Here is an 18,495-nt window from a genome sequence, read left to right as displayed (position 1 = left end):
GCGGGTCAGCTGGGGATCCACGGGCGCCCAGCTTCATTGCGTGGGATGGCCTGATCTGTGTTGCACGGTACCCTACTAGATGCGCTGCAATATGCCAGAGTACAGGCGGGGGCTGGTTGTGTGAGTGGTAGGAGTTAATTTGTTTAATTATTTATTTATGCGTGTTTATGTAACGTGGACTTTACCCGAAGGTGTCAGAGCGCTTCGCAATAGAAACAGTAATGATACACAGGAGACAATTACAAGTGAACAAATTACAAAAGCAAAATGTTAAGCTACAGGAGGCAAAAGTGACAATGGTGAGCAACAAAATACAAAAGGTAGCAAACGGTACATTACATGAAGAACAAGACGAGCTGTCAGCAATTTAACCTATCCCCGTTTCAAGTAAACCGTAATCGAAAGAGCTCTTGTCGTCCCCTTTAACTGAGTCAGTCACATTTACAGTAGTTATTCCAAATAACCTGGGGAAGTAGGATGTGCTTTTAACATACTGTTTGTTAAAGAGATTGCAGCAGAAACAAAACCGCATTTCAAAAGACTGACGGCATTGTTGGCACTTGGCAGCTGATGATATTGCAACAAAAGTGCCCATGTCGCTATATATGTGAAAGCGCCGCAGGGGTACTAATAAGCACAATAAACGAGACGCATGGGGAGCAGCAGCCTTCGATGTGCCGGCCGGCCATGCAGTGAATAATTAGGGGAGAGAGAGGGGAGGTGCTGGGGAACAGATGGCCGTGAAGCAGGGGGCGGGGCAGCGGAACCCTTTGAAAGGAGAAATGCTGCTGCCAGGGGGAAGGCTCGTGCATGAGAGCAGGTCACGTGATTGTGATTCACGTGAACTGTTCAAAATCCTCTGGGGCCTGAAGTTTGGTTTAGCTGCATTAGGGCTCTTTTCCTATTCCTGCGGAATAGGAAAGGCGAACCCTAAATAGCAGAGAAGTTCTTAGAACTGTTCTCCCGAGTGGGGTTCCCCAAAGAGGTCATAACCGACCAAGGTACACCCTTCGTGTCCAAACTGATGAAGGAAGTCACCAAGATTCTAAACATCCATCAAGTACGCACGTCTGCCTACCATCCTCAGACGGATGGACTCGTGGAGCGATACAACCGCTCTCTCAAAACCACACTGAGAAAAAAGTTGTCCCTAGAAAACCAGGATTGGGACCGATTGCTTCCTTTGGCCCTATACGTACTATGAGCCCAGACCCAAAGCACCTCAGGCTACTCCGCATTTGAACTCCTCTATGGGAGACAACCCAGGTCGTTATTGGAAATGACCCGGGAAAGAGAGGAACAAGAAGAGTCAAGATCGCTCCTAGAATATACACAGCTCTTGCGGAGCAAAAAATGGGAAACTAAGGGATATAGCCTACTCTAACGTTGAACGTAACCAGCAACGACAAAAAAAGACCTATGACAAAGGAAAAAGGTGGAGAACCCTACGGTTGGGTGACTGGGCTTTGGTCCTCTTACCCTCCATCACCCACAAGTTCCATAGGGAATGGAAGGGACCGTATCAAGTCGTTGGGAGTGATTGGAAACACTACCTACAAACTTCAATTATCCCCGGCCAGGAACCAGAGCTTCCACATCAACCTCCTGAAGAAGTGGTTAGGACCTGCCCCTAGAAACGCCCACTATGGACTACCGTCCCCTCTTGAGGGCACTACCCTGGGAGCATTACCGGTAAACCCGGACCTAAGCCCGAAAGGAAACAAGAGCTAGATGTCACCCTCACACCCTTGTTCTCTGATCAACCAGGATGTACCCTTGATTGAACATCAAATAGACACCAAACCAGGAAAGCAGGTGAAAATAAGACCATACTGAATTCCGGCCGCAAGACGTGAGACCGTAAGAAAAGAAGTACAGGAGATGATGCGGCTAGGGGTCATTAGACCTTCTCGCAGTAGCTGGTCATCGCCTATCGTAATGGTCCCCAAACCAGACGGATCCATAAGATTCTGCATGGACTTCAGAGCACTCAATTCTATATCGTCCTTTGATGCTTACCCCATACCGAGGATAGACGAACTGATAGAACGCATCGGAGAAGCCCAATACATAACCACGCTAGACCTCACTAAGGGGTACTGGCAAGTGCCCCTCCGTGAGGAAGACAGACATAAAACGGCCTTCTCCACAGATGAAGGGCTCTTTGAGTTTAACGTGCTGCCATTCGGGCTACATGGAGCACCGGCCACTTTCCAGAGGTTGATGCATAAAATCCTCCTTCCTTTCAGATCCTTTTGCTCCGTCTACCTAGACGACATTGTTATTTTCAGTAAGTCATGGCAGGAGCACCTAAATCACCTACGGTCTATCCTGATGGCTTTAAGGAGAGCTGGGCTACACATAAATGCCAAAAAGTCTAGGGCCGCATTCCCCAATGTTAAATACCTGGGGTACATACTAGGAGAAGGTGCTATAGCTCCCCAAGAAAAAGTAAAAGCAATAAGAGATACCCCATTCCCGGTTACGAAAAAGGATCTAAGGGCCTTTTTAGGCCTTATAGGTTATTACTGGAGATTTCTTTCCTTTGCCGAAATGGCCAGCCCCTTGACGAATCTGCTAAGGAAGGGAGTGAGTACGACACAGATACGTAAACCCCCTGAGGAGGCCAAGCAGGCATTTGAAAGGCTGAAGGAAGCCATTACCACCAGCCCAGTCTTAATAGCTCCTGACTTTGAGAAACCCTTTCTAGTAGCTACAGACGCATCCGACGTTGGCATAGGAGCGGTCCTCTCCCAGATAGGGAATGATGGGCTAGAACAACCCCTCCTCTATATAAGTAGAAAACTACACCCGAGAGAAAGGAAATATCCAACAATCGAAAGAGAATGTTTGGCTATTCGATGAGCAGTGGAGAAACTAAAGTATTATCTAGAGGGGAAGCCCTTCACGCTTTTTACTGACCATGCTCCACTACAGTGGATGTATCGACAAAAGTCACAAAACCAGAGGGTGTTGAGATGGTTCCTCTACCTGCAACCCTACTCCTTTACTGTACAGCACAGAACAGGGAGGGACAACGGTAGTGCAGATTACCTCTCTAGATCAGGTCATTTCCCCGATCGGGAGAAACCAAGGGGGGGGTGGGGGTGGGGGGGGGGGAGTGTAGCAGGGTAATGGGACGGGATGTAGACAATACGGTGCTCCAGGAATGGTGGGCCACTGACGTACCATCACACTCCTCTCTCCCATCGTTGCAGGAGACTTGGGGAAGCGAATACGAGGATTGGTGGACACAACAACCAATGGAAAAGGAGGAGTGTTCCTTTAACGGGCCCGCTTCCAAGAAGAAAGAGCAACCCCACGTGACGCTCTAATGTGCAGACTGGACAACTTTGAATAAGGAGACACGCCCCCGGGTGACGCACGGATACGTGGATTGGACAAAAGGCAGGAGGAGGAAAGATCAGTGTGTTCCGACACCACAGAGAAGAGAGGAGAGCGAGCAGGGAGTGTGCGAGACGGCGCGAGAAGAAGAACCGAGACCGGAGAACAGGAGTCGGGGGAAGCTGTGCCTGGAGGCCAACATCACCGCGCTTCATCCAGCCACACTCAGGGAGGAAGAGGGTGGCTCAGCCACGTACGTCAGTGTATGATGGGCTGGCTGGGGAGGCGGGGAGATGCCGTGTAAATAGTGTGCATAACGTGAACCACTTTCCTCCCCTTTCTTGACCCTTCCCCCCCACTACCTATTTATCCCCACCTGGAACCCTTCACTTGTAGTCCACAGTACAGGGTTGTATAAAACACGTGCACTGGTGCCCTCACTACCCCCCGGTTTCCTTGGGAGAACGTTGAGCCTGAACCTATCTTTAAGACCGTGCGCTCTTTTGTTCCGCATGTGGCATTGGGAAGCGACGAGAGAAGAAGAAGACGGGGTCAGAAGGAAGACCGACTGAGACGGACTAGCCCCCTAAGAGCCCGCTCCATACCCTCCACGTTGGATCCTGCCGCTGCCGCAAGAGAGAGACTAACCCATAGAAAGAAAGAGACCTTCATTAAAAAAAAACCTACTTACCCCGCAGTAGCCTCCGTGCCTCTCCTTCTGAACCGCCACACAGGGGCATGTGGAGGCGTAGCAGGCAAGCGCTTGTGAAGGAGCAACTGGCAGGCACATGGTGGCGCAGCTGGTGGGCACATGTGGAGGCGCAGTTGGAGGGCACATGTAGCGGTGCCACTGGCAGGAACTTGTGGAGGTGCAGCTGGCGGGCGCATGCGATTACTGGACTCGCTCTTTAAAGAAACAAATCCATCATAAACACTATTGCATCTCCTCAGCCTGCTGCTCATATGCAAAGGAGGTGGACCAGGATACCTTAACAGCCGCCTCTCATTCCAAGCACCCAAAAGACACCTCCGCTCGCCCTGGCCATCGTCCCACGGATCCGCAAGAACAGAACTGGAGGAAAGTCCTTCTTCGTTCTCACTACCAAGACCTGGAACACCCTGCCCGCCCCTCCACCTCAGACTATCTCCCAAGCAACCCAAGTTCAGGAAGGAGCTCAAGACGTGGCTCTTCGAATAACCCCACCATTTAGACGGATCTGCTCCCCACCTCCACCAGCGCCTTGAGACCCTCACAATAGTTGCATTTTACCGACCCTTGATTGATTGAAAGGAGTCCAAATGCTAATGATGATTTACCAACAAAAACACCAGGAAGCGGCCTCTGCCTCCACAAGAGGTCCAGATGGACTGAAACACTTGCTGCAGCCTCGATGCGAACCTTATGAGCTGCCATTACATCTCTCTCTTCATTACATCTTCTAGAAATAAAGAAACCCATGCTGCTCCACACAGGGTCTAGATTACATTCCCACTGGAACAGCCCTCTTTTCACAACATCACACCCGGACAGGGATTGTGTAAACTAATACAACAGAAAAAGAGCCTGGAAGAAATTAATTTCTTAGTGTGCATTCTTCAAAGCCCTTGAATAAAGACACTATAAAGGTGAGAGGGGGCTACTCAGGGAATCCATCTTGCCTGTCCTGCTACCTCGAAGAGTGCACCGTGAATTCTATTTTTCATACTCTTTCGGTCACTCGCATGATTTTTACCATCTTAGTCTACACTTCCCAGAGTTGCTGCTTTATTGTCTCTACTGCTCCCTCCTTCTCTACCACTGTGACAGTGGAGATTAGTACTCGCAACCCACCACTGCCACATCCACTGGGACCCAGATTTACAAAACAGTCACGTACCGCAGCACAGCAGCCAGAAATGCTGCGTTGTGTGACAGGGAGGGGCCGGGAGGCATATTCACAGAGATACGGCTCTCTCCTCCCCCTCCCTAGCACCGGCACAGATTTCAGCTGCCATGCGCCAGGCACACACCTTTGCGCCATAGTGCTAGGGTGTCTCCGTGAGTCTAGCATAGGTGTTATACTGGAAGGGTACCCTTCCAGGACACAATACGATGATTAGACACACTTTGAAACTTTTCTGACTTTGCATGTGTGCTGCACAGCGCAGCACACATGCAGAGTCAGAAATAAAGACATTTCTTCCCTTACCGCCCTTCTTTCAGACGGCGTTAACTTTTGGCGCTAAACCCTGTCAATTATTGTTTGTAGATGTTTTTTTGTGTTAAAAGGCATGGCTGGTTGCAAGGGACGCCTATGTACCACCCATTAAATGCCCCATGGCACTTAGTAAAGCAAAGCAGTGCTTTGCGATAGTTTCAGGGTACTTTCCAGCGAAACAGAAGCTTTGCACTGGAAAGTAAATTTGGAAAAAAATTATTTGTGCTAGTTAGCATCACTTTTGTGATGCTAACCCAGCGCAAAATCTTTGTAAAGCCACTCTTAAGTATTTTGGGGAAGATCATTTATTTCACAGGGCATACTACCCCGTTTATCATCCGTCCTCGTCTCTCCAAGGTCCCTTTTTTCAATCTCTTTACTTTAACATTACAACTAGTTCTGACTTCTGCAGACGAGATAAGTTTTACCACCGACTGAATACATCAAAGGACATTTAAGATGGAACATTGGGACTTGTTTTAATTCGGTAAACCTAAAACCTGAAAATGAAAAGTGGATGATTTTCAATCTTTCATGTTTAATTTCTCGCTGAAGGTCAAGAGCTTTTGTTCATTAGCAAGTTCTGTTTACTCTGTTGATCCTCCTGTGAGTGACAAAGATGCAGTTGTGCGGCATTTAATACCATCCCAAGACACCACTGGTATCACACAGCTCTGAGAGGGGAGAGGTTTTTAGACCCTCTCTAGCCGGTTAGATGTGTCTCACATTTTTCAGAAGATTTCAGACACAGGCCTAGGACACCCCTGAAAGCTCTTCTCTGGTCTTTCTGTTGACACGCGCCTTTGACACCCATAAAAGCTCTCCTCTGGTCTATCTGTTGACACACGCCTTTGACACCCATGAACGCTCTCCTCTGGTCTATCTGCTGACACAGGCCTTGGACACCTATGAACGCTCTCCTCTGGTCTATCTGTTGACACACGCCTTTGACACCCATGAAAGCTGTCCTCTGGTCTATCTGCTGACACACGCCTTTGACACCCATGACAGCTCTCCTCTCGTCTATCAGTTGACACACGTCTTTGACACCCATGAAAGCTCTCCATTGGTCTATCTGCTGACACGCGCCTTTGACACCCATGAAAGCTGTCCTCTGTTCTATCTGCTGACAAACGCCTTTGACACCCATGAAAGCTCTCCTCTGGTCTATCTGCTGACACAGGTCTGGGACACCCATGAAAGCTCTCCTCTGGTGTATCTGTTGACACACGCCTAGGACACCTATGAACGCTCTCCTCTGGTCTTTCTGTTGACACAGGCCTAGGACACCCATGAAAGCTCTCCTCTGGTCTATCTGTTGACACAGGCCTTGGACACCTATGAACGCTCTCCTCTGGTCTATCTGTTGACACACGCCTTTGACACCCATGAAAGCTCTCCTCTGGTCTATCTGTTGACACAGGCCTTGGACACCTATGAACGCTCTCCTCTGGTCTATCTGTTGACACAGGCCTTGGACACCCATGAAAGCTCTCCTATGGTCTATCTGTTGACACACGCCTTTGACACCTATGAAAGCTCTCCTTTGGTCTATCTGTTGACACACGCCTTTGACACCCATGAAAGCTCTCCTCTGGTCTATCTGCTGACACAGGTCTTGGACACCCATGAAAGCTCACCTCTTGTCTATCTGCTGACACACGCCTTTGACACCCATGAAAGCTCTCCTCTGGTCTATCTGCTGACACGCGCCTTTGACACCCATGAAAGCTCTCCTCTGGTCTATCTGTTGACACAGGCCTTGGTCACCTATGAACGCTCTCTTCTGGTGTATCTGCTGACACAGGCTTTTGACACCCATGAAAGCGCTCCTCTTGTCTATCTGTTGACACAGGCTTTGGACACCTATGAAAGCTCTCCTCCGGTCTATCTGTTGACACACGCCTTTGACACCCATGAACGCTCTCTTCTGGTCTATCTGTTGACACAGGCATTTGACACCTATGAACGCTCTCCTCTGGTCTATCTGTTGACACACGCCTTTGACACCTATGAAAGCTGTCCTCTGGTCTATGTGTTGACACACGCCTAGGACACCTATGAACGCTCTCCTCTGGTCTATCTGCTGATACAGGTCTTGGACACCTATGAACGCTCTCCTCTGGTCTATCTGCTGACACAGGTCTTGGACACCTATGAACGCTCTCCTCTGGTCTATCTGTTGACACAGGCCTTGGACACCTAGGAACGCTCTCCTCTGGTCTATGTGTTGACACACGCCTTGGACACCTATTAACGCTCTCCTCTGGTCTATCTGCTGACACAGGCCTTAGACACCTATGAACGCTCTCCTCTGGTCTATCTGTTGACACAGGCCTTGGACACCTATGAACGCTCTCCTCTGGTCTATCTACAATCGATATTTCACCTTCTGGAGATGTGGACATGATCGATGTTCTGCATGGATAACAGGAAAGAATGTTCTAGAAGAGGCTTCCTTGATAGTTGGTGTAGCGCCTTATTTGATTCTGCTGATTAATCCTCTACCTTTAATTCTCAAGCTCTATGCACTCTGGTCACACAATTTAAAAAACATTGAGCTGGATGGATGAGAGGACCCAAGGGCCATCCTCTGCCAGCTGTAGGACAGAGACTGATAATCTCAGAGGGTAACAGAGGGATTCAGCGTTGACTGCATCTCAGCAGGACCCAGCACTGGGTGTCATCTATAATTTTATAGCACACTGGTCTCTGTTGTTTTCCCAGGAGACAGGGGTATTCAAAAGATAACCCGTCAGATTCCAAAAATCAGACATATCAATCAATGGCCAATCACACAAGAACGGGTATACTGAAGTGATTAGAAGTACTAAGGTTTACTAAATTATATGTAAGGCTGTAAACTCAACTGTGTACAGTAAAGCAGTTGTGAGTATGCACAGTAAATTGACAACATAGACATAGGAGCATACACAAGACAAAACAGACACAGAAAGAGGGAAGACAGAGACAACAATGGTGGTAATACGACACTTCAAGAGCTGACAAGACAGGTCGGGCTTCTCGGAGGTGGTGGTACATGAAGAAGTAAGTCCCAGCTATGCCGTCACTCGCCACCAGCTCATTCAGCTTTGTAAAAGATTCCTCCTGGGATAATGCACATCTAATTCTCTGGCTGCACAACTTTGAGCAGTCTATACGTTGTAAGGAGATTAAAAGTCCTGAACCAGCTTACACTGGAAGTCAATGAGCTCAGTCCAGCATTACTCCTTTAACAAAGGACCCGGGAAGGTAGCAGAGAGGAAAGTCTGGGAGAAGGGGGATGGGTCTTCCTAAATTTACCCATCTATTTGTTTTCCAAAGTGAATCTTGTTCTTGCATGCGCCCGAAAGCGCATACAGGCAATTGAGAGCCAGCAGAATTGCAAGATAATATTTTTGCAGATTGTGTTAATAGAGCATGAGGGTAAGCTTATGTGTCTTCATAGGAAATCTAATCTCAATGGCCAATAATCAGCAGATGAGAAATATAGAGGGAGAAGTACTGATACAGAGTCTAACAAGGTTGTACAGACTCTAAGCATGCAATCAACTCCTACAACAAAAAGCCTTCGAGGGTGAGGGAAAAGGGTCAAACATGCTGGGATCTTTAAACAAAGTTACATTTCATAAGGCACAGTAAAGTGTGCAGCAATAGGGTCATATTCCAAGACAATAGACTGCAATGACCTGGACGCCCCAAACTAACCTGACACCATGCAGTTGCTCTGACCAGGGCTCTGTGGTGGAGGGGCCCAGCCTACCCCTCCTTGCTGCCAACATTTTCACCTCTCTTCACAAAGCAAGCTAGCCTGACCTTGGAGGCACTATCTGACTGTCTCTAGCACCACAATGGCACAACTGTACAAAACAAAATGGCAGATCAGTTATCTAGATGGATTCAGGGCCCAATGGTGGGATGAAACCTTCAATGTGTTGTTGTGATAGACGTGACCAGGGAATCTCTGCGAAATTAATGCATACAGGGTCCACACCGTACATGTGTAATGCAGATAAAGTCAACCTCTTATCTCTTCACCCAGACTTTTTGACCTATTACTGTTGGGCAGGAAATACTTAAAAATGAGTCACATTATGTGGTGCCAATTGCATGACAACTTGTCTCAGCTCAGCTACGTGACTCTATAGTGACCCAGGCCAAAGGTGTACTTGGGTGCCCTTCTTCCCGCCTCCTCAGAAGCAAAAGGTTGGTAATGCACTATTGTGGTATGCGCCCATCCTTGGAGACAGCTGTGGATAGTGGACTATGGGGTCGACACAGCATCTGCTGTGGGCCGAACCCACGACTCGGCATTCCTCTAGCTTACAATGCTGCGTCATGCCAACCGGTACTGCCCCAGTGTGTGGGCCCAGTTTAGGCAAGCTGGCTTCCCCCCTGTGCTTTATGCTCTCTCTTTGGGGTAGGCAATTCACCCAGATCCCCCTGCCTTCGTTCTTCTTACTTCGCCAGTGGCCGCCGGGCTCGATTTACAGCATCAAGATCAGCGTATCGCAGGTCTAACTGGCATCCCACTAGGACGATCGGCGTGCGTGGGCAGAAGTGCTTGATCTCGGGGTACCACATGGTCTTCACATGCCGGAGAGAATTGGGATTCGCCAAGGAAAAGCATAGGACGACCACATCAGACCTGCAAGAGGAAAAAAGAACAGTTCAATGCATGTAGCCTCAAGCATGACAAATGTACATGGAAGAGAAGTAATACGGGGCTTTAAGACATGATACATGTGTAGGTATTTAGACAGTGTTACAATTAAGGCTTCTTTTATGCATTACCTGGAGAAGGCACTGCACTGGGCAACAACAACTTTCATGGCATTTCTGAGCCCAGAACTATTAGGTCAACAAACTCTGCACCCACATAATTCCTGGCTTGAAGACGATGGACCCAGAGGTTTGTGTGGAGGTGAGGGTAGCCACTCCACTCAGCCCTTGCTCACACGCAGAAGCATGAGGGAGCAGAATCTAAAGTCAGCTGCTACCCTAGCACCATGGCTGAGAGAAGAGGTCTCCACTCATTTACCACTGCTCTAAGTAGGTAATAAATGTGTGTTTCCATCTGGGAGGGTGAGAGATCTGCAGAATTAGACCTGGCATTCCCACATCCATGTGTTATTCTTCATTCTGGGGGATAAACCTGAATAACTTGTAGCTTAGTAAGAGTGCTCTCTTTGGCCACCTTACAAATTCCCAGGATATAAGTGTGGGACTCCCAGAATACAAGTGCGGGCGTCCCGCCCGCTTCCTGGGGAACCTGTAAACAGGTCTAAAGAGAGCACTCTTATTAAGGAAAAAACTGCAGAGCATCTCCTATGAAATAAAGATTCTTGGTCTCAGGGGTTTACTACTGTAATTCATACCAGGAAATCCAAATGAACAAAGAGCCCTTCGATGCAGAGTATTGCAACACAGAGTCTAGCAGAGTTTAGACGTTAGACAAGCCCTCAAAGCGGTATTTGGATCTTAAGATTGCTCTAAACCTTTTCATCACGTTAGAAGCATAACATGGTTATTGCAGTTTAGTCAACATGTTTCCACTTTCAAATGGATCTTTTGCTGTGGGTCTGTTTCATCTGGTTATCCTGACCTCTTCGCAGTCTCCTGTTGCTTAACATGTGAGTTCAGGACTTGTGTCTGGACATTTTAAATGAATTGAACTTTGGAAAACATGCCATCGAAGCACCTTATCAAAAACGTATGCCCTGTCATGGGGAGTGTTAGGGATTACCGAGGATAAAACAAATGAAGAAGGGCGGCTGGGTAATAAACAGCGCACACACACCTGTTGTTCCAAACAATATTTCACAATGTGATAAACACCAATCAGCGCAGCACATTCTAATATTAAGATCCAGAGTCGGCTGTTCTGGGGATGGGGGAATGCCCCAGAGTGGACAATACCCAGGGTGGATCTCCGAGCAGTGCACGATCCAAGGGTTCCAATCTTAGGCAAAGAGACTTCTTAGTATTTGATTCACAGAGATACGAGCAGGGCGAGGGAGAAGGAAAAATGCAGCGTCACAGTGAACCTAGTGGGAACACGAAAACCCCTCACCCAAGTATCATAACCCAAAAGTACCATTAGCCAAAGGGAAACAGTGAACTAAGAGATGAACTGAAGAGAACACTTCATATGGTTATAAATGCAAGGTCCATCCATTCTTCTGCCAGAGATACTCGAACACCAGATATGTGACAGAACAAATTAGAATTCACCTAATGTGACGCACCAGATCTGTTGACTCCCACAACTCCTAAGAGGTATATACAGCAGAAAAGTGAAAGTGGTGGTATAGAGACACAAACACCCCAAAAACAATGCTTATCTGTTCCTATTATTAACAATTAGGACGCTATCCTTTGCAGAGTAGCAAGGCCGCTGTAAAACAATAGCAGCAACTCAATACCATTAGACAAACCCTAATCCCCTTGTGTCCACAGACTCAAATCCGAAAAAGGCTCACGGTTACGTCTATCTGTCTATAAATATCTCGCCTAAAATAAACAATCGAAAAATATGGTTTGGGAAAAAAGATTAGGATAAATTGCTGTGCACTCACAAGAATTTAACTCGAGACACATGAGAAAAGTCAAGACAAAAAAACATATTGGAACTAAAGAAATCATTAGATTAATTACATCTTGTGGTTCAGAAGCCAGAACACCTAGTAAAATTCTTATGCAATGGCATTTTTTAATGGAAGACATTGTGGTTAGAGAATATGTTACCCCTCAACCCAGTAAAGGTCGTACGATAAGGAACATGGTTAGTCCCAGTTACGTTGGATTAAGAACTATTATGCCTTCATAATAACAAAAGGTTTTTAGGTCTCGCTTAAGCAGCGCACATGCGCTGTAAGGAGACATTTAGTCGTCGTTTGCTCTTTTTGGAAGCACATACTGGTGCTTGTGGCGGCATCCACCTTGCGGGAGCGCGCCACAAGCACAACTATGTGCTTTCAAAAAGAGCAAAAACAGCTGCTGCTTCGCCGGCGCTCGTTTGGAAGCATTCCCAGGGCGTCACTTCTACTATGAGCACTCCCCCCACCCCTCCCACGTGATGTTTATTTGTTTTGGGGCAGGAACACTCACACTTTTAAAGACAGCAGTTAGTTTTAACTAATAATTTATTTTAATCAAATGTAGTTACAATAATTTCAAGACTTGCTAATTGCCATCGTGCAAACAAGTTACTAAAAAGTTTATATTGCATGTTGAAAAGGCTGCGTGGATGGTTCGCATCCAAGCTATTATTCCTTCCTTACATACGAGATCATTTGCTCATTTTCAAAACCGGCCTAGCTGCTAGTTGTTGGCAGCGATGCCAGAGTGCCCCGCTGCGCGCTGTTTCTCTCTCGCTTGTAAGATGTGACAGCTCTGCCTTTTGTGAGCTAATCTCCTTTTCACCCTGTGCCCACGAGGGCAAAGCGTATATGTACCCCTTCCATGGGAGGGGTTAGATCCTCTCTTGATTACAGCCCCTTACCCCCTCCAAGTTCAGCATTTATATGTGATCAGACAGATCTGCTTCCTTGTGCATTCACCGTCACGAGGTCGCCATCTTTGGCAAGAGACAGATTTTGGAGAGGAGTTTTGGAAGAAGTGTCAGTAGACTAATTAGGTGGCAAACATTTTATTCTGTGTCAACTAGAGACATTCACATTTTACATCCCAGTCAGAGTTGTTAACTACGATAAAGTAACGTATTTCTAAAGTAATTGTGCACTCTTCCTGGACTTACTAAATAAATAGCAAACCTGCCTCCCACCACATGTGTTTGCCCTGTGAGTTGCAACTCATAGCTTTTGGTGTTTGCCACCTCACCTATTCCCGGTTTAACAGATGTACCTACATTTACTTCTGGGTTCTTAATTACTACTTGGTGGGTCAACAGATCACTATGTTTTGATCTTTTTCTCCATACCTAAGTGTATGAAGGGTCTTGACAGGGGCCCTCTCATTGCCCTTGTCTACATCATCATTAGTCATGTCATGATACCAACGATTGTGAATATTCCATCAAAAACAACTGTTTGGAGTTAACTGTCAACTCACGCTTCTCGATTAACAAATGTTTCTTAAGCAGTACGAGGTAGATGTGACCTGGTTTCCTCCCTTGGAAAGGTTTTAGGTGCTCAACAGATGGCAGTCTGCAACTGTATAAAGAGTATGAAAAGGGATTTTCAGCTTCTGCACCTACGGTCCAACAATAAACCCTCTTATGTGTGGTGTTTCTTTGACTTAATTAATCACTCTGTTGACAAGATCACCCTCTATCCATTGGAATGTATTTAGTAAGATTCAGACATGAGCACCTTCTGTCTATCCACTTAGTTATTACATAAAGGTAGTGTTCCCCTAAAATGAATGAACACCATTTTATAACTCGATCTTTATCTCAATTGTCTGTAAGGATTGGCTTTCTCTTTTATTGTTTAGGACACGTTTGCAGAAGCATAGCCAATAGGTCTCGCCTTTAGGACCTTATAAGTATTTAGTTATGCAGCACAATATCTTTACTGCAACAACATTAACTGTTGCATGGCTAAACACTTATAAGGTCCCAAAGGCGAGACCTATTGGCTAAAGTGTGGGCATTGTGCTGTCTGTAGATTAGCGAGAGACAGGGTAAAAACATTTTTACTATATATAAAAATTGTCCAATTTATGAGATTAAACGCAATATTAATTGTTGAACAAACTTTGTGGTACACATTTTGATTTGTAAATGGATCTATGTTGGAGGTATGTTTAGACCCTTGCAAGACAGAATTTCTGAAAACTTTAGAGCAGTTAAGCAGGGAGATGAACAACATACTTCCCTTCAGTGAAGCCTTATCTTGCAAAGACTATCTAGTTGCAGATTCCATACCTTCAGGAGACCTGCTGGCCTTCAGGAGACTCCTCAAGACCTGGTTGTTTCAGTAGTAGCCCGGGAGGAATGAAAACACAAACACTCAGGGGGTTTCTTCTTGGCCAGTGTAGCAGATTTTAAAGCAGAGCACGATCCATAAGTATATGGTCTGTTTCTGCACAGTTTCACCTTCTTTGCTTCGACATAATCCGCAAAGAGGTGGTCGTCCACCCGGAACTCTTTTGTATGGTCAAGGTAGAAAACAAGGCTCTATTTGGGTCCAGTTGGTGCAGTCGCTCGTCTTTCTCGTCTTTCTCAGAAGGATGCAGCCGAGTGTAAAAGGTAGGCAGGGTGATGGACTGGCCTACATGAAAGGGAGTGAAAACTTTCGGCAGGAGGAAAGTTCTAGTGTGAAGAACCAGCTTGTAAGGGAAGAGGTTTAGGTATGGAGGCTTAGATGACCAAGCCTGGAGCTCACTGACCATCCGGGCAGATGTTATTGCCACTTGACAGCCTATTTTGATGGTAAGGAGCCTGAGAGTACAATTGTGCAGTGGCTCAAAAGGAATACACATCAGAAAGATGAGCACCAGATTGAAGTGCCACTGAGGCATATGAAGGGTGAAAGTGGAAACATGTTTTGAAGACCTTTCAAAAACCATTCACAACAGAGGATTTGCACAGGGATGGCTGATCTGGCAACTGCAGAAATGCTGAGATGGCAGAGATATAGCCCTTTGAGGTGCCCAAAGCAGAGCCCTGCTAGGCAAGAGAAAGAATAAATAGAAGGGCCTGAGAAAGTGAAGCAGAAAGGGGGGCCACCTGTTTTTTACACACCATGCCACAAACTTTCCCCAGTGGAAGGCGTATACCATCTTGGTGAAGGGAAGCAAGGCTGGCAAGATAACATTGCAGACTTAGAGCAGAGGGTCGAAAGTTGTCAGCTGTAGCCGCTCAATCTCCACGCATGCAGGTGGACTGTTGCTAGGTTTGGGTGGAGAACCCTCCCATGCTGCTGCGACAGATGATCCTGAAGGGAAAGCCTGATCGGAAGGCCAATTGCCATGCTCAACAGCTTGGGATACCAAACTCTCTAAGCACAATCCAGAGCCACAAGGATGACTTGCGCCCATTCGTTCCTGATCTTCTCGAGAACTCTGGGCAGTAACTATAACTCGGGCTCTAAGTAACTATAACTTGTGCCACCACCATGCACAGTATTATCAACAATGATGGAATTTCAGCTATCATTAAGGATGTTATAAATGTAGTCAATGAATAGGTCATGAGTGATTTAGTATGCAAGGGTAAAAGCAGTGCATGGTGAGGGTGCAAGTTATAGTTACTTCAGGTTAGGGGTCATAGTTACTTCAGATAACTATAACTGGTAAATGTCATTGGTTTTGCTAGTTTAAAAATGCCACATAAAACATACCATTTGACCCAGCTATAACATTCCTTTAAACTTTGGTTCTTTCAGTGAATTTCTAGTTTTTTAACATAGAGTAAGATGTCCATTATAATGCAGGGCAAGGGTTGGACGAAGGCCTGGCCTGGCTTCGTCCATTGTGCTGCCCACATTGTGCTGCCCCCATCAAATAGGAGCAAGCTGTCCCCTCCTACTTGTCCTACACTGTCCAAGTCTGTACCCCTGCCCCTCATTCCTGCCCTTTGGGGATGTTATTCTGCCCTTCTGCCTGCCCTGCAGAGTTAGCTTGCTGCCCTTACCTCCTGCCCTGCATTGTCCAATGTGCTGCCACTGCCCTCCAGTTAGCTGGATGTCCTTGCCCACTTCTCCTGCCCTCCGTTGCCCATGTCTATTCCCCTATCACTACCGTCCTGCCCTCTGATGTATGTGTGCATGTCCCTGCCCCCTCCCTTCTGCCCACTTTGTTCCATGGAGCAGCTACTTTTCCGCCTGTCTACTCAGAGTGTTCTGTTGAGCTGCCACTGCCCCTCCCACCCGTCCAGCATGGTCAGATGGCTCCCGCCTGTCCCTGCTCTTCCATCATTGTCGGATTCCATGCCCCTATCTTGTCCTCCAGGTCCATTTCGCTGCCACTCCCTTCTGCCCTCCATGCTCCCTTGCCCTCTCGTCTGTATCCAGCCTCTACACCTGCCTTCTGCCCTTCATGGTCCTTTGTGCATACCCCAACCCCCTCCCTCTTGCCCACTAGGGCCACTGTTCTGCCACTTACCTTTTGTCATGCATTGTCTTTTGTGCTGTTACTGTCTGTCCAGTATGGTCAGCGTGCTACCCTGAACTCTTTCCCCTATGCTCTCCGTTGTCCATGTGCATGGCCCTGTCCCCTCCCTATTGCTTTCCATGGTCCGTTGTGCTGCACTGCCGTCCCGCTTGCCTTGCATGCTACATTGTGCTGCTGCAACCCCTGGCGCCTGCCCTGTAAGGTCAGTTTGGTGCCCCTGCCCAGCTTCCTCCTGCCATCTATTGTCCGAGTCCATGTCCCTACCCCATTTCTCCAGAACTCTGTGGTCCAATGTACCATACATGCCAACATTTTGAACTTGGTAAAGATATTTTGAAAACATATTTGGAGGAATTCATTTTCCCCACTGACTTACTTTGAAAAAGAGATTTTTGGTGGGAGATCAATTTTTGGGCATTCAAACATCAGGAGTCCCTTGCCTGACTCCGGTTTTTTGGCAAATATGGTTGTAATGCCATTGCCTCTCCCTTCTGCCCTCAATGGTATTTTGTGTTGCCATAGCCTCTCTTGCCTGTACTGCATGGTTGGTTTGCTGCCCTTGCCCCCCTGTCCTCTGCCCTTCATGGCCCGTAGTGCTGCCTCTGCCCCCTCCACCCTCCCTTCAATTGTCCGAGTGCATGCCCTGACCTCTGCCCCCTACAATGTTCTAATGCGCAACTAGATTGCAAACATTCTGTGGCAAACCTGAAGTCATCTTGATGTAATCAAAACTGTAAGACCTAAAGCATTTCCTTATGAAATTATAAAAATGAGGGAGTCTTTTTACCATAGAAATTAGTGCTCTAAAATCGAGGACACATTTTCTTTGTTCTCAAATTGTGACAAAGCGCTTCTAAATTATTTGCTATCTTTATGTTTTTTATCCAGTTGATCACTTGATTATTTGTTGTACTTAGGGCAGCCGGAGCTGCTGCCTTTGTAACTAGGGAACCAGGTTCAAATTTCGGCTTCGGCTCAACGTCCTATAAATCTGGGCAAATCATTTAATCTCCAAATGCCTAAAGCCAAAATTAATTAGTCCATGTGTAATGTAACTGATGCTCCTGTAAAGCACTCCAAGACCTCCGGGTCAAGTCAGTCCACACTATATAAAACTGCATAAGAAAAAGAAAAAAAATGGTGTTTGGCACACTTCTGTCATTGGGCTATACTTGGGGTACACTTGGGCTCGTTTGTCTCTGGTGGCCATCTTGGAAGACTTTTTTGATATGAAGCTGCCTCATTTCTCACTAGAAAATGCTTTCAGTTTTCCACGTCAGTTCCATCAAGTGCCAGATTGTTCAGATGTGCCACACTTTTGTCATAGATTCTGAATGTTAGCTCTCCAGTTGCTCATTGGAACGCTATAGTAACATTGCTGGTCACCAGGGAGTTAGCTGGCAGTCTGCTGGCTGCTGGGGTAGAAAGTGCAGGTTTCAGTCTGCATGTCAGAATGTTTCATTGAAATGAAGAGGAAGATATTTGAGAACTCATTTAAAATGTGTCCTTATTTTGCTTTCTACAGCACTATTCATAATATCTGTGACAAAATGAACCGCCTCATTTTGTTGCTTTCTAAATGAAAGGTTTTAAGTTTTACCATTTTGATCCAATCAAGATGGCATCAGGTGTGTCACGCTTTTGTCATAAGTAAGACTGTTAACGCTCAGTTTTTCTTTACAGCACTCTGGGGGGCTGTAGTAGTACAGGGGTATCGGCTGACCAATGCTGCTGCTGTTGGAAGTACATGATTTACTGAGAATGTCAGACTTTATTCTCACATGGTGGAGGAAGTTGGTGTGAATTTACAGAAAACGCTCTCATTGTAGCTTCTGGATCACCTTCCATAAACCTCTGTGACAAAACAGTTTTC

General features: G+C 46.7%; 1 protein-coding gene across 2 annotated transcripts in view; it reads right to left on the bottom strand.

Moving 5' to 3' along the window:
- Window positions 1–18,495, bottom strand: part of LOC147725702 (rho-related BTB domain-containing protein 2-like) — a 595,476-nt gene that overhangs the window by 321,914 nt on the left and 255,067 nt on the right. For both annotated transcript variants that reach the window (XR_015309799.1, XM_086964380.1), the window contains exon 4: window positions 10,006–10,191. Coding sequence is in view for 1 of the 2 variants with exons in the window: in XM_086964380.1 (XP_086820506.1) it covers window positions 10,006–10,191 (186 nt within the window). In the remaining variant the exon portion in view is untranslated. The remainder of the gene's footprint in view (window positions 1–10,005; window positions 10,192–18,495) is intronic.

Source organism: Lissotriton vulgaris, chromosome 3_2 (assembly GCF_964263255.1).
Source record: "Lissotriton vulgaris chromosome 3_2, aLisVul1.2, whole genome shotgun sequence".
Classification (NCBI taxonomy): domain Eukaryota; kingdom Metazoa; phylum Chordata; class Amphibia; order Caudata; family Salamandridae; genus Lissotriton; species Lissotriton vulgaris.
The sequence above is the reverse complement of the archived record's forward strand: the minus strand, read 5'-3'. Positions and strand labels throughout refer to the sequence as shown.